General features: G+C 32.5%; 1 protein-coding gene across 6 annotated transcripts; it reads left to right on the top strand.

Annotated features, from left to right (window-relative positions):
- The first annotated feature begins 266 nt into the window (after positions 1-266).
- LOC142523810 (protein DEHYDRATION-INDUCED 19 homolog 4-like) lies at positions 267-19898 on the top strand. 6 transcript variants are annotated; one of them, XR_012814815.1, is made up of 7 exons: positions 269-503; positions 585-775; positions 1344-1421; positions 1575-1834; positions 2458-2569; positions 2908-3264; positions 3537-3811. XR_012814815.1 is itself a non-coding variant. In XM_075627562.1 (6 exons), exons 1-5 carry the CDS (start codon positions 455-457, stop codon positions 2546-2548), a joined length of 669 nt encoding a protein of 222 aa, XP_075483677.1. In that variant the 5' UTR covers positions 269-454; the 3' UTR covers positions 2549-2569; positions 3537-3795. The 6 variants fall into 6 exon arrangements, 5 of the variants coding, with proteins under 5 accessions (XP_075483683.1, XP_075483677.1, XP_075483670.1 ...); XM_075627562.1 differs by lacking the exon at positions 2908-3264 and having other exon boundaries at positions 3537-3795; XM_075627555.1 differs by lacking the exon at positions 3537-3811 and having other exon boundaries at positions 2908-3425.
- The last annotated feature ends 820 nt before the right edge of the window (positions 19899-20718 follow it).

The following is a 20718-nucleotide window of genomic DNA, read 5'->3' as shown; positions in this document are numbered from 1 at the left end:
TTTCAGTAGTTGTTGGATCCCACAAGTAAATTAAATTTTGAGAAAAGAAATTAATATTAAGAAAATGGTGGAATAAATAAGAGCGAGGCATCTGCCATAGCAAAAAAGGAGTCAGGCGGGTCGTGCCTTATTGGGCTTATAAAACACCAATTGATAATTGATGAGCGCGGGAGACGTGTGTAATTTCCCACGCTTTTAACTGGAATCCGGGTCTGAGAAGGATCCAAATAATTGACCCAATCCAATATTTCCTTTTTTACGATGGAATAATATAATAAAACTTTCAAATTCCACTAGCCAACTCCTGCCGTCCTCTTCTCTGCATATCAACGGAGAAGGGGGAAAATACTATCTTCGAAAACCTACTTTTTTTCCCTTGGTTTAAAATCGTTTCTTGGGTCTTTTATATTTTTCTTGCAGAGTTTTGATTGGAATAACATTATCAAATTGATCCATGGGCGATCGGCTTTTCGGGGGTTCCTCTTATTCCAATCGCTGTGCGGGTTAGTGGATAAATTTCGGATGTGGTCCATCTTCTTCAGTCTTTCTTGATTTTACTAATTTGATTGTTGTTTGATTGATAGTCGATTTGATAGATGATTACAATGAGGGGGGAGAGGAAACGGAGGGGGAGTACGAGGACGAAGAAGTCAACTACATCGATAACGGGGATAAATCGGAGGAATTGGCTTGCCCGTTTTGTGTCGAGGATTTTGATCTCCTCGGATTGTGCTGCCACATTGATGCCGACCATCGTTTTGAGGTTACACCCGGGGTAATTCAAAGTTTTTTTTGGTTTGTTTGTTGAATTTATGTTGGAATTATTTCAGTTATATTTAGTAAAGAGAGGATAATGGTATGAAAGCGGTGACTGTTGATAATGTTTTATAAATAATAATGGCTAGTTGTTTTTCATGAAATTAGCCGGAAATCCTTTTTGTTTTACGTAACTTGGAAGTTTTCAATTCAAATTGTTCAAATTTTAAGGTGTAAGCATAGGTTAAGAGAGGATGCAAAGGGGGAGGCATGTAGCAGTATTTTTTAATTATGTTCCAATTGATTGCAACGAATAGCATGGTGGGGAAAAGGTTAAAGAGAAGGAGAGACGCATTCCTTTAATATTCACTAGTGTTCGAGTATAGTTTCTGCATTTTCAAGACATTGGTAGTTTAGTTTGATTGATACGTTGCTTGATGGCCAGCAGATGAAAGTTCGAGTCCAAAAGATGTCATGACTTTTTTCGAAATGTCACGGAAATGTTTCTAATTCTGCAGCTGGCTACTTTTATACTTAAGTTTGTTTGGAATGTATGTTTTCCATTATGACCAGATTTCTGTTCACAGATTTGTCCTTTTTGTGCTACAAGGGTGGGAATAAACATGGCTTCACACGTAATCACGCAGCATGAGAGTATTTTAAAAATATCCTTTGAATTATTCACACTCTAATTTGATATTAGTTGTGGTGAGATTTTCTGTCTGTGTTGTCGTACTGTTTATTTACACTCAAAACAGTTGATATTGAAACTCTGATTAAGTTGTCTTCTGGTGTTTACTTTAACTTCAAATTTTTACTCCCTCTGCAACAAGAAGAACTGTAGTTCTCGCTCCAGATCAACAATTCTTTTATTCAGAAAAGAGCTGCAGGAGAGGCATTTACGAAGCATTAAGGAGTCCTCTTTGGTTGATTCTTCCTCTAAGGCAGCAGCTGATTTCATGCTTTTGTCATTTGTGAAAAATCCACAACCTGCTTACAGACCTAGAACCATTGAATCTGCTTCCTCAACTGAGGTAAGCTCATCAAGGCAAAGTTCAAGTGTTGATTCTTTGGAGAGGTAAGGAAAATATGATTCTTTTTCCCTGATTCTATTAACCAACATTTAACCGGCTTGCTGCATTTTGTTCCCCTTAGAATTGAGTTATGGACAATTTTTCTTTTACTCACGCTTGTGAGTTATGGGCATCCTCATTGTGAATATAACCAGTCACATGAGCTGGTAATTAAGTAAATGTGCCACTGCCATCAACGCATGTGCCACTGCCATCAACGCGTGTTTGAGTTTGTTACAAAAGTATTTCTTCATTAAAACTTAATTGTCGTGGTATACGTGGTGCATCTCAGGTTATGGTTCACTTCCCTCTTCGAGATATTTAAGAATGTAGCTTGGTTTATGTGAAAAACTGTAATTTTCTCCATTCTAACTATCCATTTTGAAATATTTGATGAAATAGAAAACATGTGTCTTTGTTGTAATCCTGAATTTGGTTCATCCGGCATAAGTTATCTATGCATGTGTCTTTGTTGTAATCCCTACTTTGGTTTCGTCCTGCATAGGTTATCTCTACATGTGTGTCTTTGTTGTAATCCTGAATCCTGTTTGTGTAAAGATGTTAATTCGTTGATCTAATATTGTTAGAGCTGTAACATTTTTAACCCAATACTTGTTCATGGTTGCAGAATACAACCAGCTCTGTCGACTGAGGGAAGAAATGAAATGGCTACGAGTGAATTTGTGCAAGAATTAGTGTTAACCTCCATTTTTTTATGACTTACGACGGCATAGGAGCCTGTAAGTATATTTCAGTATTTCACTGGCTGACGTCTCGTGCTAATGTAGAAAACCACGGTCACGTTTGTTCATTAGCATCTCAATCTCAGTGAACTTCACCAAATACCGTGATTTAATCATGACATACACTTCTCAGTTGATCAATATTCAATGGTTTCTATCATCAGATAAATTAACATTCAAAACAACTGAATAGCAATAAATTTTTATTAGATATAAATTTTATGAAAATAAAATTAAAATATCTCGAAACAAATATAATAAGAAATCTCCTTTGGAACGGAAAATAAACCAATTTATTTAATTTGTTTCTTGCATGGGAAAAAAAATTCATCTAGAGAATCAAAGACTAAAGAGCAAAGAAAAAAGGTAAATTCAACTATATCTCGGAAGAATCTCGCGATGGAACGAGTAGAGAAAAGGATTCCATCAAACGATCCTAGTTGGTAACTTTGCTTACAGAAGGAGATGATACAGATGGTATCGAATCATTGATTCTCCCGCTGCACTTGATCTCTGCCACCACAGCTGATTCTTTCGGAACCTGCATTTTCTGGTGGTGCCGAGGCACTGGTGACGCGGTGTAAAACCTATTGTTGTTTTGTCTGGAGGACGAGGCCGAGTTTCTTACATCACTTTATTTTTCGATTAGAGATTAAATGCAAACGCCGGGTGGAAAATGGTCCGACGATATGGTATTTAAAGTTTGAAGGGATTTGAGGGTGAAAATGAATATTTTATTCTTAATTAATTTTTTTCTTTTATTTAAATTTAAAAAATAATAGTTTTGCATTTCTAGATTAATTTGACTGATCTAATAATAAGATTTATTCTTAAACTTTGTTGACCTATTCTAATCTTTGTATTTTTCTACTACGATTTGTTTTTGTTATTTATCTTTAAGATATAATATCTTAGATTTGAATATAGTCTTATTTTTAATAAACTCTTGTTTTTATGTTCGTAGGATTTTGTTTTTATCTTTACGCAGCTGCTGGAGTTTATCTTTGAACGAACACGACGTTCAGAGTTGGAGATAATTTTCGTGCTAAACAATTTGAGTGATCGACTCATGTTTATGTCGTGTTGCTGATGGGTGTTGAAGACACGTGAAGAACAACATTGACGCATAATGTTGATCGAATAATGTTTTATTTTTTTTAAGCAACTTCGGTTTATGCATCTAATTTTGATTCGATTTATTTTGATGCATTTTAATTCCTTGGAGTGTCAAGAAATTTGGTTTTGTTATTCTCACTAGTATTATTTTGGTGTAAACGATTACATATTTTTCTAGTGAATTTTCGTCATGAGACATTAAACAAGCATTCGTACTTGTGCATAATTTAAATCTGGTATCTATTTATTCAAGTTATACTTGTGTTAAATAATTAATTTCCGTTGCATGTTGTGTGCTCGTGTTGACAACATCAGAACACAATATTAACTATTGAGACGCACAATATATTAATTTCTTGTATGTTTATGATCAACAGTTTTTCAGAGAGATTGTTTAAATGAAGATTGATAAAGAACAAAGTATTGTACAATCCTGGTATTTTCCATTTAGAACCAGAGGCACGTCGGATCTGTACATTCTACCATTTTTTTAATGATTCCCATACACACACATGTATGTATTTCCTAATAACAGGAGACTTCAAGTGGATAAGAAGCACTTCAAGCATATTCCCATCCCTACTTTTGCCATGAAGATCTATAAGATATATATATTATATTAATTTTGATATATATTAATTTTGATATGTTGTTCATTGAGATGACCACAATCACGTATTAGACTTGATGAATTATATCAAAATTGTACGCCACTAAACGAGTGTCACTTTAGTAGTGGGCACGAAGATAGACACGGTTGGTGAACAACATATCAAAATCATATATTTATTTATATATATGCACTCATGAAAATTATTTCAATAAAACGAATTAAAAAACTTGCACCTTTTTTACACATGAAATATACACTCATGAAAATTATTTCAACAAAATGATTCAAAAAACTCGCACATTTTTTGCACGGTAACGAGTCTCATTAACCTGCAATCAGATTATTCCATGATTCTTGAGATCTAATGGACTTTCCCAAAATGCTAAATCAATATAGAATACTTTCTTCAAATACTACATATTAAATTTGAAAAAATTATGTTTCTTTTTAAGTTGCAATAAAAAAAAGTAGCTATGGGATATGGAAAAAATTATGACTCTTGAAGCCAAAATCTTTTGGAAATTTGATTAACTTTCGTGATTAATTTGAGATTGTTCTACTTTATTTTCTGTTTCTTTTACTAAGGAACTTTTGGTTTAATTCTCTTCTTTTTTTATGATTTTACATATCGATTTCAATAGTAGAAGTTTATTTATTTTTCTCTAATTTTAGCATCTCTCACACGATTAGTTAATTAGAAAGCAGAAGAAGATATTGTGCTTGAGTTGGTGCTTTTTATCATTTTATGGATATGTCTCTTCTCTTTGTTTATTTATAATATACACACATGCACATGCAATGCACACACAAAATATGCACAAGGTCACCAGCCATTTTAACTTAAATTGAATTTTTTGTTAATTATTTATAGTTTCATTTTTAGATTTATTATTTAAATCTATTAAAAACAGATAATTTAGGAAAAATTAAAATTTGAGTCTGGTAAGTTGACATATTCTGGGTTTTATTATACATGTTTAAATCAATAGCTTAAAACAAAGAGTTTATAGCCGATGCATGATACTTAAGCATTCAACCAAAAAGACTATACCACCGATAACAGTTGTATGTCCACCAATTAGTGATTTAATTTGGCTATTATATTATCAAGTCCAAAACCCTGTCATCTCCGATAAGAGTAGTGTCTAGGTCGGAAATAATGGTAGTCGGGTAGAGGAACTTTCAGGTATCCAACCCAGTTATCCACAGCTTGCACTAGAGAGTTCTCGTGCTCGATTTCATGCTGCTCAACCAGATTCAGGTTCGAATCCCATAGCTTATACGAAAGCATACCGAAAACGGGTAATGAAAACGTCTTATCGGTTGGGTTGTACACTGCTCTTGCATTTGCAGCAGAAAAATGTGGTGGAAATTTTCCTGCATTTGAAAAATGATTATTGTTTTGATATCATAGCACAAGAAAAATCTTGCGTAAATGAGTTAGAAAGTGTGTAAATGCAAAACCTGTCGACTGTGTTGATAATGAATAGAACGATAGAAAAGAGGCTTCAATTGCTGTGCCGATGGGTATTCTACAAATGGGATACCTGCATGGTAAAGAGTCATATGATATTAAAATGTGAAATCTACTTTTCTTGCAATGCACAAAAAAGCCATACCATGCTATAGAAAGCCAGCTGGATTCAAGAAGATCGCAGCTCCTACATTTGTTCAGCTCCGGAAATTGGGAGGCAAGTTCAAATATCTATCCATACCATGCATGATCAGTTTCCAATGCAAGTTTTAATAACTGTATACGTATGGTATATTTACTCACCTTATCTGTTAAAGGTTGGCGATTATACGGCCTTTCGTATTCCAAGTATTGAAAGAACGGTGATTGAGGGGACGACAAACTAGCAAAACAATCAACTTCTTATCATTAGAATTCAACTCAATTAATGATAACTACTTCAGCAAATTTGAGGTTTAGTGAACACGCACCTGAGTTGAGAAGAGGGCTTTGACGGGTCCTTGTACAATTGTATGCCCGATAGATACGGCACATAGTATTGTTCAATCTGGTCTTTTCCATTCAGAACCAAAGGTACGCCGGCTCCGTACAAGCTACCTTCTTCCAACGACTCCCATAGATCTTCGAGGCAAAAGAAGGGATGAGAATCTGCTTCAAGTGCTTCTGATCCACTTGAAATCGCCTGTTGCACATGAAATTTACTTCAATAAAGTGAGCGAAAAAATTTGCACGTTTTTTGCACAAGAAATATATACATGTGCAAATTAAAAAATTGCACATTTTTTGCACACTAATGACTTTCATTAACAAACAAAAGGATTATATTAATTGCATGATACTTGAATCTGATGGCCTTTCTCAAATATTAAATCATTTGAAAATACTTTCTTCAAATGACTCAAATTAATTACCTAACAGTAAACAATAAAACAAAATCTTTGAGACATTAGCGCACTGAATGAATAATTTTGAGGGTTGCATGACTCCACCGTTTGTAAAATGCAATTTCTTTTTTTATAGAATGCTTAATATACGCTCTATTTATTAAGTGCTTAATGTTTATAAAATAAATATATTATTTGACACTCTATTATTCAATTTGGGCTAAAGATTAAAATTATGGTTTCTATTTTTCATTTTTATGTTGAATGTTTTTTTGGAAAAATGACGGCTAAAAATTTTGTAAAAGGTTTTACTAACAATATTATATTTTATATTTTAAAATAGTACTGTTATATTCATATCATTTTAAAAAAAAATACTGTTATAAATATCTATCTAGCATTTACAAAACAGTGTAATTAATTTTAAAAAATCATGTTTCTTTTTATGTTGAAAAAAGAAAGAAAGGAAGAAGATCATACGGGATGAAAAATAAATAAGAATAAGATATCACATAATTTGAAAAAAAAAATTTAAAAATAGAACATAAAATAAGATGAAATAAAAAAAATAACCAATTCAAGAATAATGTTTAAATGTTTTTGTTTCGTGTGTGCTTCAATATTAATTATGGATTTGACTAATTTAATCATAATTTTTTGCGATGCTTAATTTTTAGATGATTTATTTTAAGAATTGAAAATTATTTACCTAAAAAAAACAAATATAATTTTTTTTAAAAAAGATAAATTTGTAGTGCATTTAACAAATTTTTTTTAATGAGAAATGTGCAATATACAAATAAACACAACTGAATCTATGATTTTTCAAATGCTACGAATTAATGACCCTATTAGTAAACAAAAAACAAAATCTTCCCAACATTATTGCTAAGAATAATTTCAGAAAACCAAAAAATAAAGATATTAAATCGCGCCAACAAACCGTTTTTTGATAACATATTTATAACGATAAATCAAAATATTGTTCGCGCCAACTAACCTGTTTTTTATATTGGATTTTTAAATTTTTATTTAATCAATGGTCTATCATCAATGAATCAAAATTCAAAACAACGGAAAAAATAAACTTTTGATTATATGGAAATTTTATATAAAGGAAATTAAAACATTTCGAAACAGATCTAATAAAAAACCTCATTTTCGACTGAGAGTAAAGCAATTTTTTTTCATTTGATTTTTGCATGGCAAAAAATGGCTTAAAAATTCATCTGAAATAGAAATTCAAAGAGAACAACAAAGAAAAAAGATAAACTCATTTATACCTCCGAGAAAAATCGAGATGGGACGAGTGGAGAAAAGGATTCCACCAAGCGATCCAAGTTCGTAACTTTGTTTACAGAATGAGAGGAAACAGATGGTATCGAATCACTGGTTCTCCGGCTGGACGTGATCTCTGCCTCCGCCGCTGATTCCTTCGCAACCTGCATTTGCTGATTGCCGTCGTGTCTGGAGGACGAAGCCGAGTTCCTTCTGCTTGACATCGCTTTATTTTTTGGTTAGAGATGAAATGCAAGCACCGGCTGGAAAATGGTCCGACGATTTGGGGTTGAAAGTCTGAAGGGATTTAATTTGAGAGATTGTTGAAATGAAGATTGACAGGAAGTTCAGAGCATGAACCTTTTTTTTTTTGCTTTCCGTCTTTTGTAGTATTCCTTCTTACTTATATAATATTTGTGTGTGAGCTTGTGCGTGTGCAGGTGTATATATTTATCCACACATATGCATAGATTTGTATTTGTATTCTAATATTATTTATTTTTAGAACTTATACATTTCATTATGAAATACTGCATAGTATGTGTATGTATGCGCGCGTGCGGGTATATACATATTTACACACAAACGCAATATGATTTTTACAATCTACGAGTGAAAAATAAAGAAAGGAAAATTATTACAGTTTAATAATATAATTGTTCTGAGTCAAAAAATTATGGTAATTGCATTCCATATCATCCGAACTTAATTCTGGTAATATTTTATGTTACCAAATTAATTAATTGTGTTGATTGTACTATAAGATAAAATTTAATTTGAACATATTTTTATACAAAATCTTTGTTATAAAATATCAAATTAAAAAATAAATACAGGTCAGGATAGATCTTGGTCTTCCAATTCTTAAAATTGGCATTTCGAGTCTCGGTGATATAATTTAGAACAAAAAATGGACATGTTTGATTGGTTAATAAAAGATGGACAGATGAGAACATAATAAATGTAAGAAACGAGTTTATATATATATATATACACACACTGTTTCTTACTTTTTTGTTTTTATTTTTCTTTATATATATATATAATTGAACACTGTTTCTTATATATATAAAGAAAAATAAAAACAAAAAAGTAAGAAACAGTGTTCAATTTCTTATATATATAAAGAAAAATAAAAACAAAAAAGTAAGAAACAGTGTTCAATTATATATATATATAAAGAAAAATAAAAACAAAAAAGTAAGAAACAGTGTTCAATTATATATATATATAAAGAAAAATAAAAACAAAAAAGTAAGAAACAGTGTTCAATTATATTTCATAAAGCTCAACTATGGTTAATGCGACATTCCGCAGAAACTTGTCTCATTCTCATTTATTTTTCAAATCGAGACACAAGTACGTAAAACATACTCCGGTGTGGTCTTCATATATTTTCTAAGTCATTGTTTTTTTTTTTATTTTGTTTATGTAAATCGTGAAAGTTCGATTTAATTCAAATAATTTAGATTTTGTATTCACTTTTGGTTATGTTTATTAGATTATACTGAATTTTGAAATCTTACAAGATCAATAATAGAAAACATGTCACCTTACTAGACAAATTTTGATAAATTAAAGGTTAACCATATATTTAAATATTTGATTGTACATTAATTGTAAGATTAGTGCATTGCATGAGAAGTATCCCGATGATATATATAATATGTAAAAATTAGCAATGTTGAATTATTCTTGTGATTATGATTTTAAAAAACTTAAAAATGATGCAATCTCTAATTAAATGATGAAAATAACCTTTATTTTTCTCTTCATTTTCATGTTATGTGAACTCCTACTTGATTAAATTGAAGCTGCTTTTGTTTTTTCTTTTTTCTTTTTTTTTTTATAAAAAATATGGAATTGTATTTGTGTTCGAGAATCATTCTATTAAATGTAAAAGATTTCGATGTTAGGATCAAGCGCTTATCACTAAGCCAAAAGCTACTGCTATTAACCAAGACAAAACTTTCTTTTCTTATACTTGTGACAGCCCAGAGTACACTCTCTTGTGTGCTACTGGGTCTGCTGTTAGACCCATGAGTTCAGGGATGTATGTGTCTATCTGTTGGTGCTGTCTCATATCCCTTAGAGACCAGTCTTACCTTTTCGTATCATCGACCATTTCCCAGCAAACACAATATTAACCGTTAAAATATAATGTCACTCTTTTACGGTCCACTTAACCAACCAGATCAAGCTGCGTAATGTCAGCAGCTTGATGCATTAGAACTTCACAGTATGTCACTCATTTTAATACTATTCTAACTCATACATGTTTAATCCAACATTCGATATTATATAATTTTGTTATATATATAAAAAAGAAATAAACATTTACACTATTAATTACATCAAGTCTACTCAGATACGTGACGTGTTATTTGCGTTCTAATTATTTTTATTACACTTTTATTTTAATATAATTTGATAACAATACTTTTCATTAATTGTTTTCACAGTATAATTATCAATAGTTCTCAATTGATAAAAATAAGTTATCTAAAACTTTACTTGCTCAAAAAATTATAACTAAATTTTTAATATCCGTATATTTTGAAAAATACACAAAAGAAAAATAAAAAACAATATGTATTGATTGTTTTTATTTTGGAATAATTGTATATAATTGAAAATAATATTTAAATTCTAAAATCTAAAATAAGTTTTCTTTTTGTGAAGAATCTAAATTCTAAAAAAAAAAAGAATTTGGAGACATTTAAAAGTGGCATCTTTACTTGTTAGCGGCTTGTCTTTCTTTGTTTCTTTTTTTTTTTAAAAAATACAAATATAATATTGTTTGTACAAAGATATAATGTAATTGTTCGTACTATTAACGGACTTGAGCGTTGACCCAAAACTTGCTTATTTATGACAAATAAAGTTAAACAACTAAATTTGGCCTAAATAAATTAGAAAAAAATTATTCACAATTAGCGAGACTCGAACCTTAGACCCCATCAGCAGCTTGTCTTCTATGTTTATTAACTGTATATTTACTCTCCACAATACATAGTTGAAAAGTAAACATTAAAACAATATATAATCAATCATGAAGCCTTTCATCACAACCGATGTCAATCAGTCTTACAGCACTCTCCAGTTCAAGAATATACAATGTGAAAAATAAAATTCCGTGAAACGATCCTAGTTCGTAACCTTGTTTACAGAAGGAGGGGAAACAGATGATATCGAATCACTGGTTCTCTCGCTACACATGATCTCTGCATCCGCCGCGGATTCCTTCAGAACCTGCATTTTCTGGTGGCACCGAGGGCCCGAGGCACTGGTGGCGCTGTGTAAAACCTATTGTTGTTTTGTCTGGAGGACGAGGTCGAGTTCCTTACATCACTTTATTTTTTGCTTAGAGATTAAATGCAAACGCCGGCTTGGAAAATAGTCCGACGATTTGGTATTTAAAGTTTGAAGGGATTTGAGAGATTGTTGAAATGAAGATTGATCCGTAACAAAGTATTGTACAATCTGGTATTTTCCGTTCAGAACCAGAGGAACGTCGGCATTGTACATTCTACTTTCCTTTAACGATTCCACACACTCGCACGATTAGTTAATTAGAATACAGTGGAAAATATTGTGCGTGAATTGATGTTTTTTTTTAAATCATTTTATGGATGTCTCTTCTCTTTGTTTATTTATAATACACATGCACATGCAATGCACTCACAAAATATGCACAAGGTCACCATTTGATGTTAAATTGAATTTCATTTTTAGATTTATTATTTAAATCTATTCAAAATTGTTAATTTAGAAAAAATTACAATTTTAGACTGATAAGTTGAACTGTTCTTGATTTTAATCATGTAAATTGTTAAAGTTCGGTTTTCATATATTAACTTGAATTTTTTTTTTGGTATAGGTTTTTTTTTTTTCCCAAAATCCCTAAATATATTGAATGTGCTCATGATTATCTCCTAAAACTAAAACAGAACAACTTACCTTGATTAAAATTATAATTTTACAATAATTTTAACTGAAAATTATCTCCCAATTTTAATATTCATATTTAAATCAATAGCTTAAAACAAAGAGTTTATAGCCGATGCATGATACTCTCGAAAGAGGAAGATTCTACTATTTCCCAACAATTTCATAAAAGAAGGTCTCTCAAGTGTCCCGGTGTGCAACATTCGTGGACAAGTTCCCTTAGTCGGTGCTGCTTGAGTCGCTCTTGCCTCTTTTGCACCTTCTTTCAGAGACCGGACCGATTAGCACAAGGACGATATTCCCACCACAGGTTCAGGATTCCTTCCAAACCTCCTATTTCAATCCCCAACGACACAAAGGAACCTACGGGCGGGGCACGTAAAATCGAGTTGCAATCTCCATGCATCCATGCAAAACCTGTCACCCATCACTGATACCATACTCCAATCACTGCCAGCTCATCGTTGATGGCTCACGTAACACCAAGTCGAAACCTTACTGCATACATGCAACCTCCTTTGCATGATTCATCTATTACTGCTTCTTTGCGATTACGCCAGTCACACACTAATGGACCCCCCGCGGGCCTTCAAGCTGGGTTGCTTCTGATAGGAGCAATAGACCAACTGAACCATCAAAACCGCCAGACCCACAGGATCGTCCATCGGGTAAGCATAAAAGCTTTCCAGTAGCACTGCAACTGGCTAAAAAAGACTCCAACAGTAAGAGGAAGAGAATACTTGCGAGAAAAAGAATCTCTTGACACGGCTATCTTCTAACTGCAGAATTACAACCTTCACTTCGTATCGGGGGATTTCCCACTTGAAGCTTTAGTTTCAAGCTTAGGTATCTTATGCGTGATGAATCTCATTGCTGGGCCAGAGCCCTTCTTTCTGATACGGATTTTGGTGCCTCGCCTGAAGCGTCTCATTCATTTATAGATATTAAAGATCCACATACGAAAGATTGGAATGACCAGATAACAGCCCAAAGAACTACTAAATGGGTGTCAAACAAGAATGAAATGGGATCACTGATTGATGGATACGTGGTAATATTCCACTCCTGAACGACTTGGTACTCCCTCTTTCTCTATGGATCGAGCATATGAGGTGCCACTCTACCGCATCAATGCTGGTTATGAAAGAAAATAGATGTTCCTCACGGTTTCTTGCCGTTTTATAACCAAGGAATCTTTTAAGACCCCCATCTCCTGGAAAAGGACCTAAACTCGTGATAGAAGCCTTCTTTCTCTAGTAGGAAATCAAACACATCGGGAATGCTGAAGAAAGAGATTCTATTATGACTGGCTTCTTTGCACACATTTCATTTATGCCTTGCACTACTCTCCCTAGAAGAAAAGATAACCAGCTTTTTAGTTACCTAATTCCGATTCCGAACTCTGAAACCTTCTCTTCATTTATTACCCTACCTTGTCCACCCTTGCTGGTTTAGATTCCAAAGCAATGGATATGCCCATAAGCTCTCACCAGGTGGGTTTCCGTCCCAACCCAAATGAGGTAGAACAAGCACTCGTAGAACGACTTAAAAGAAAGATAATTTCATGGTTTTGATACCAGTTGCAATTAGTTTGAAAGTAGGCTGGGCAGCTTTCTTACCCACATGTGAGAGAGAAGATCTCATGACCGTTCTTTAAAGAACAAACAAGATGGGATTCGCATCTTTCTTCAAGTAAAGGCACTCAATGGGTTCAATTCTTTCATATTGACGCTTTCCCTTATCCGCAAGGTTCTCCGTTGGACTTTAAGCGAAAGAGATGCTCGGCATTGACAATATTATCTCCTATCTATCTGAACTACTCTATTCCTGGTCCCCCTAAATATATAAAAGAATATCTTCCTTTCATGGAGAAAGAAGATATTTTCAATGATATAGAGGTTTTAGCGATTAGGCAGCTTTCCTTGCTTCACGGAGCTTCAAGACTCAAACAAAAGGAACTCGCTCTACAGGACCGGCATAAGGGGTTACGTGCTACGGATTACGGACTAGATGGAATAGACTTGGATGCCCTCTCCGTCCTTTCATCTTCGGCATCTCTCTTATGAGACTTTACCGCTGCTTTAGAGACTAACGGAATAGAATAATCTAAGACTGGTAGGAAGACTTCCAGGGCTTGGCTTTCAGACTTGACACCTTGATTGGATGTCCACCAATTAGTGATTTAATTTGGCTATTATATTATCAAGTCCAAAACCCTGTCATCTCCGATAAGAGTAATGTCTAGGTCGGAAATAATGGTAGTCGGGTAGAGGAACTTTCAGGTATCCAACCCAGTTATCCACAGCTTGCACTAGAGAGTTCTCGTGCTCGATTTCATGCTGCTCAACCAGATTCAGGTTCGAATCCCATAGCTTATACGAAAGCATACCGAAAACGGGTAATGAAAACGTCTTATCGGTTGGGTTGTACACTGCTCTTGCATTTGCAGCAGAAAAATGTGGTGGAAATTTTCCTGCATTTGAAAAATAAATATTGTTTTGCTATCATAGCACAAGAAAATTCTTGCGTAAATGAGTTAGAAAGTGTGTAAATGCAATACCAGTCGACTGTGTTGATAAGGAATAAAACGATAGAAAAGAGGCTTCAATTGCTGGGCCGATGGGTATTCTACAAATCGGATACCTGCATGATAAAAAGAGTCATATGATATTAAAACGTGAAATCTACTTTTCTTGCAATGCACAAAAAAGCCATATATACCATGCTATAGAAAGCCAGCTGGTTTCAAGAAGATCGCAGCTCCTGCATTTGTTCAGCTCCGGAAATTGGGAGGCGAGTTCAAATATCTATCCATACCATGCATGATCAGTTTCCAATGCAAGTTTTAATAACTGTATACGTATGGTATATTTACTCACCTTATCTGTTAAAGGTTGGCGATTATACGGCCTTTCGTATTCCAAGTATTGAAAGAACGGTGATTGAGGGGACGACAAACTAGCAAAACAATCAACTTCTTATCATTAGAATTCAACTCAATTAATGATAACTACTTCAGCAAATTTGAGGTTGAGTTAACACGCACCTGAGTTGAGAAGAGGGCTTTGACGGGTCCTTGTACAATTGTATGCCCGATAGATACGGCACATAGTATTGTTCAATCTGGTCTTTTCCATTCAGAACCAAAGGTACGCCGGCTCCGTACAAGCTACCTTCTTCCAACGACTTCCATAGATCTTCGAGGCAAAAGAAGAAATGAGAATCTGCTTCAAGGGCTTCTGATCCACTTGAAATCGCCTGTTGCGCATGAAATTTACTTCAATAAAGTGATTGAAAAAACTTGCACGTTTTTTGCACAAGAAATATACACTCGTGCAAATTAAAAAATTGCACATTTTTTGCACACTAATGACTTTCATTAACAAACAAAAGGATTATATTAATTGCATGATACTTGAATCTGATGGCCTTTCTCAAATGTTAAATCATTGGAAAATACTTTCTTCAAATGACACAAATTAATTACCTAACAGTAAACAATATTAAAACAAAATCTTTGAGACATTAGCGCACTGAATAATTTCAGGGTTGCACTCAACCTTTTGTAAAATGCAGTTTCTTTTTTACACCCTCTATTTATTAAGTGTTTAATGTTTATAAAATAAATATATTATTTGGTACTCTATATTCATTTTAGGCTAAAGACTAAAATTATGGTTTCTATTTTTTATATTTATGTTGTATGTTTTTTTGGAAAAAATGACGGCTAAAAATTTGTACAAGATTTTACTAACAATATTATACAATAAAATAGTACTGTTATATTCATATCATTTCAAAAAATAAAAATACTCTTATAAATATCTATCTAGCACTTACAAAACAGTGCAATTAATTTTAAAAAATCATGTTTCTTTTTATTTTGAAAAAAGAAAGAAAGGAAGAAGATATACGGGATGCAAAATAAATAAGAATAAGGTATCACGTAATTTAAAAAAAAAAATAGAACATAAACTAAGATGAAATAAAGTAGATAACCAATTTAAGAATAATGTTTAAATGTTTTTGTTTCGTGTGTGCTTCAATATTAAATATGGATTTGACTAATTTAATCATAATTTTTTACGAAGCTTAATTTTTAGATGATTTATTTTAAGAATTGGAAATTATTTACCTAAGAACAAAACAAATATAAATTTTTTTAAAAAGGTAAATTTGTAGTGCATTTAACAAATTTTTTTTATGAGAAATGTGCAGTATACAAATAAACACAACTGAATCTATGATTTTTGAAATGCTACGAATTAATGACCTATTGGTAAACAACCAAACAAAATCTTCCCAACATTAACGCTACGAATAATTTCAGAACACCAAAAATAAAGATATTATATCGCGCCAACAATCCGTTTTTGATAACATATTTGTAACGATAAATCAAAATATTATTCGCGCCATCTACCCGTTTTTTATATCGGATTTTTAAATTTTTATTTAATCAATGGTCTATGATCAATGTCAAAATTCAAAACAACGGAAAAAAAAACTTTTGATCATATGGAAATTTTATGAAAAGGAGATTAAAACATCTCGAGATAGATTTAATAAAAAACCTCATTTTCAACTGAAAGTAAAGCAATTTTTTTAATTTGATTTTTGCATGGAAAAAAATGGCTTAAAAATTCATCTGAAATAGAACTTCAAAGATAGAACAACAAAGAAAAAAGATAAATTCATTTATACCTCCGAGAAAAATCGAGATGGAACGAGTGGAGAAAAGGATTCCACCAAACGACCCAAGTTCGTAGCTTTGCTTACAGCATGAGATGAAACAGATGGTACCGAATCACTGGTTCTCCCGCTGGACGTGATCTCTGTCTCCGCCGCTGATTCCTTCGCAACGTGCATTTGCCGATTGCCGTCGTGTCTGGAGGACGAAGCCGAGTTCCTTCTGCTTGACATCGCTTTATCTTTCGGTTAGAGATGAAATGCAAGCACCGGCTGGAAAATGGTCCGACGATTTGGGGTTGAAAGTCTGAAGGGATTTGAGAGATCGTTGAAATGAAGATTGACAGAAAGTGTTGAGCATGAGCTTTTTTTTTTTTGGGTTTTTGTCTTCTGTAGTATCCTTCTTACATGTTTATATATGTGCGTGTGTTCTTGTGTGTGTGCACGTGTATATATATATCCACACACTTGCATAGAGTTGTAAGTGTATTCTAATATTATTTATTTTTAGAACTTATACATTTAATTATAAATAGTACTGCACAATGTGTGTATGTGCAAGCGTGCGGGTATATACATATTTACACACAAACGCAAGATGATTTTTACAATCTACGAATTAAAAATAAAGAAAGGAAAATTATTACAGTTTAATATTATAATTGTTCTGAGTCAAAAAATTATGGTAATTGCATTCCATATCATCCGAACATAATTCTGGTAATATTTTATGTATCTTCCAAATTAATTAATTGTGTTGATTGTTCTATAAGATAAAATTTAATTTGAACATAATTTTATACTAAAATCTTTGTTATAAAATATCAATTATCAATTAAAAAATAAATACAGGTCAGGATAAATCTTGGTCTTCCAATTCTTAAAAATGGCATTTCGAGTCTAGGCGATATAATTTAGAACAAAAAATGGAAATGTTTGATTGGTTGATAAATGGTGGACAGATGGGAACATAATAAATGTAAGAAACGAGTATATACACACACACATATATATATATATATATAAAGAAAAATAAAAAAGTAAGAAACGATTTTCAATTATATTTCATAAAGTGCAACTATAGTTAATGCGACCTTCCGCAAACACTTGGCTCATTCTCATTTATTTTCAAATCGAGACATAAGTACGTAAAACAGACTCCGATGTGGTCTTCATATATTTTCTAAGTCATGCATTAAAAGGTTGAAAAAAAAGTTTAGTAACTTGGTTTATTTTGATTTTGTTTATATAAATCGTCAAACTTCGATTTTAATCCAATAATTTAGACTTAGTATTCACTTTTGGTTATGTTTATTAGATTATACTGAATTTCGAAATCTTACAAGATCAATAATAAAAAACATGTCACCTTACGAGACAATTTTGAGAATTTTCCCTAATGTAAGATGTTGTGGATGTTTGAACTAAACTAGGTTTAGTGATAAGGGATCCTGCAATGATATAAACACAAGGAGATTGGTGAGTATTTATGGAGACTTTTTAAATAAAAAAACACTTTTTGTATAATTACTCACTTTTTTATTTATTTAATAGAAAATATAAAATATTTACAAACTTATTGCGTTTTCAAGTCTTTTTTTAATTTATTATTATTATTATATAGTTTTGATGGGTCGAATTCATTTCTTGAGTGATAGTAAAACACACTACCGTTGTTAAAACTATACAACGGTTTTAATGAAACACCGTTGTTGTAGGTGCGTTGTTGAATGCGTTTTTTTTTTTTTTTGTAGTGAGTCCAAGCATGCTCATATTTACATGTGGACAATAATTGCTTTTGATGACATAACTCAAACCATGTGAAATATTAGGTGATTTTTTAAAAATACAAAGCTACGCATTTAATGTTTCCAATATAACCCGATTTGATGTTGAGATTAGTCAATTGCTTTGTGTGAATCTGTGACCATCCATAAATTTTGCTCGAATTAAAATAAAATTTATAAATTAAAGGTTAATCATATATTTAAATATTTGATTGTACATTAATTGTAAGATTTATGCATTGCATGAGAAATATCCCGGTGATATAATATGTAAAAAATTAGCGATGTTTGAATTATTCTTGTGATTATGATTTTAAAAAATTTAAAAACGATGCAATCTTTAATTAAATGATAGAAATAACCTTTATTTTTCTCTTGATCATTTTCATGTTATGTGAATTCCTACCTTGATTAAATTAAAGCTACTTTTTTTAAATAAAAAAAAAAGTATGGGACTGTGATTGAGAATAATTCTATTAAATGTCAAAGATGTTTCGATGTTAGCATGAAGTGTTTATCACTAGGTCAAAAGCTATATCTATTGCTGAACGGCTCAATACATGGATAATTGGGGTTCAAAAACGGTGCACCACAAGATACCAACTTGGCTCTTTGGATGTGAGAAATCAAAACAATCAGGAGACAATTCTCCTTTTTACTCGCGCTTGTGAGTTATGGGCATTCTCATTGTGAATATAACCAGTCACATGTGAGCTGGTAATTAAGTAAATGTGTCACAGTTTCAAATGTTGTGTAGTTAGTCATAACACCGTGCTGTGTTTATATGTTTCAATCACATGGAGACAGTTTATGGCGACTGGATTGATGTTACTAGATTGGCATGTTTTCTATTTTTGCTGTTGTTTTAGTAAATGGTTCTGTAGGATCACTCGGTCGTGTGCCACTGCCATCAACGCGTGTTTGAGTTTGTTACAAAAGTATTTCTTCATTAAAACTTAATTGTCGTGGTTTACGTGGTTCACTTTCCCTCTTCGAGATATTTAAGAATGTAGCTTGGTTTGTGTGAAAAACTGTAATTTACTCCATTCTAACTATCCATTTTGAAATATTTGATGAAATAGAAAACATGTGTCTTTGTTGTAATCCTGAATTTTGTTCATCCCGCATAGGTTATCTCTACATGTGTGTCTTTGTTGTAATCCTGACTTTGGTTTCGTCCTTCATAGGTTATCTCCTATATGCGTGTCTTTGTTATAATCCTGAATCCTGTTGGTGCAAAGATGTTAATTCGTTGATCTAATATTGTTAGAGCTGTAACATATTTAACCCAACACTTGTTGCATGGTTGCAGAATACAACCAGCTCTGTCGACTGAGGGAAGAAAGGAGATGGCTAGGAGTGAATTTGTACAAGAATTAGTGTTATCCTCCATTTTTTATGACTTATGACGGCATAGGAGCCTGTAAGTATATTTCACTGGCTGACGCCTCGTGCTAATGTAGAAAACCATGGTCACGTTTGTTCATTAGCATCTCAATCTCAGTGAACTTGACCAAATATCGTGATTTAATCATAACGTAACATACACTTCTCAGTTGATCAATATTCAATGGTTTCATTTATCAAAATAAATTAACATTCAAAACAACTGAATAACAATAAATTTTTATTAGATATAAATTTCATGAAAAGAAAATTAAAATATCTCTAAACTTATCGATTAGAGATTAAATGCAAACGCCAGCTGGAAAATGGTCCGACGATCTGGTATTTAAAGTTAATTTGAAGGGATTTGAGAGATTGTTGAAATGAAGATTGATACGGAACAAAGTATTGTACAATCTGGTATTTTCCGTTCAGAACCAGAGGCACGTCGGCACTGTACATTCTACCTTCTTTTAACGATTCCCACACACTCGCACGACTAGTTAATTAGAAAACAGTGGAAGATATTGTGCGTGAATTGATGTTTTTTTTAATCATTTTATGAATGTCTCTTCTCTTTGTTTATTTATAATATACACACATGCACATGCAATGCACGCACAAAATATGCACAAGGTCACCATTTGAAGTTAAATTGAATTTCATTTTTAGATTTATTATTTAAATCTATTCAAAATTGTTATTTTAGAAAAAATTACAATTTTAGGCTGATAATTTGAACTGTTCTGGGTTCTAATCATGTAACATGTCAAAGTTTGGTTTTCATAATATTAACTTGAATTTTCTTTTTGGTATAGGTATTTTTTTTGCAATTGCATGATACTTAAGCTTAATATTCATATTTAAATCAATAGCTTAAAACAAAGAGTTTATAGCCAATGCATGATACTTGAGCATTCCACCAAAAAGAGTACTATACCACCGATAATAGTTGTATGTTCACCAAAAGC

This window comes from Primulina tabacum, chromosome 2 (genome assembly GCF_025594145.1).
Source record: "Primulina tabacum isolate GXHZ01 chromosome 2, ASM2559414v2, whole genome shotgun sequence".
Classification (NCBI taxonomy): domain Eukaryota; kingdom Viridiplantae; phylum Streptophyta; class Magnoliopsida; order Lamiales; family Gesneriaceae; genus Primulina; species Primulina tabacum.
The sequence above is the reverse complement of the archived record's forward strand: the minus strand, read 5'-3'. Positions and strand labels throughout refer to the sequence as shown.

Coding starts and splice junctions, on each gene's coding strand:
- LOC142523810 (XM_075627542.1), top strand. CDS start 455: ATGGGCGATCGGCTTTTCGGGGGTTCCTCTTATTCCAATCGCTGTGCG. Junction 504..584: donor TTATTCCAATCGCTGTGCGG/GTTAGTGGATAA, acceptor TTTGATTGATAG/TCGATTTGATAGATGATTAC. Junction 1,835..19,673: donor AGTGTTGATTCTTTGGAGAG/GTAAGGAAAATA, acceptor GCATGGTTGCAG/AATACAACCAGCTCTGTCGA.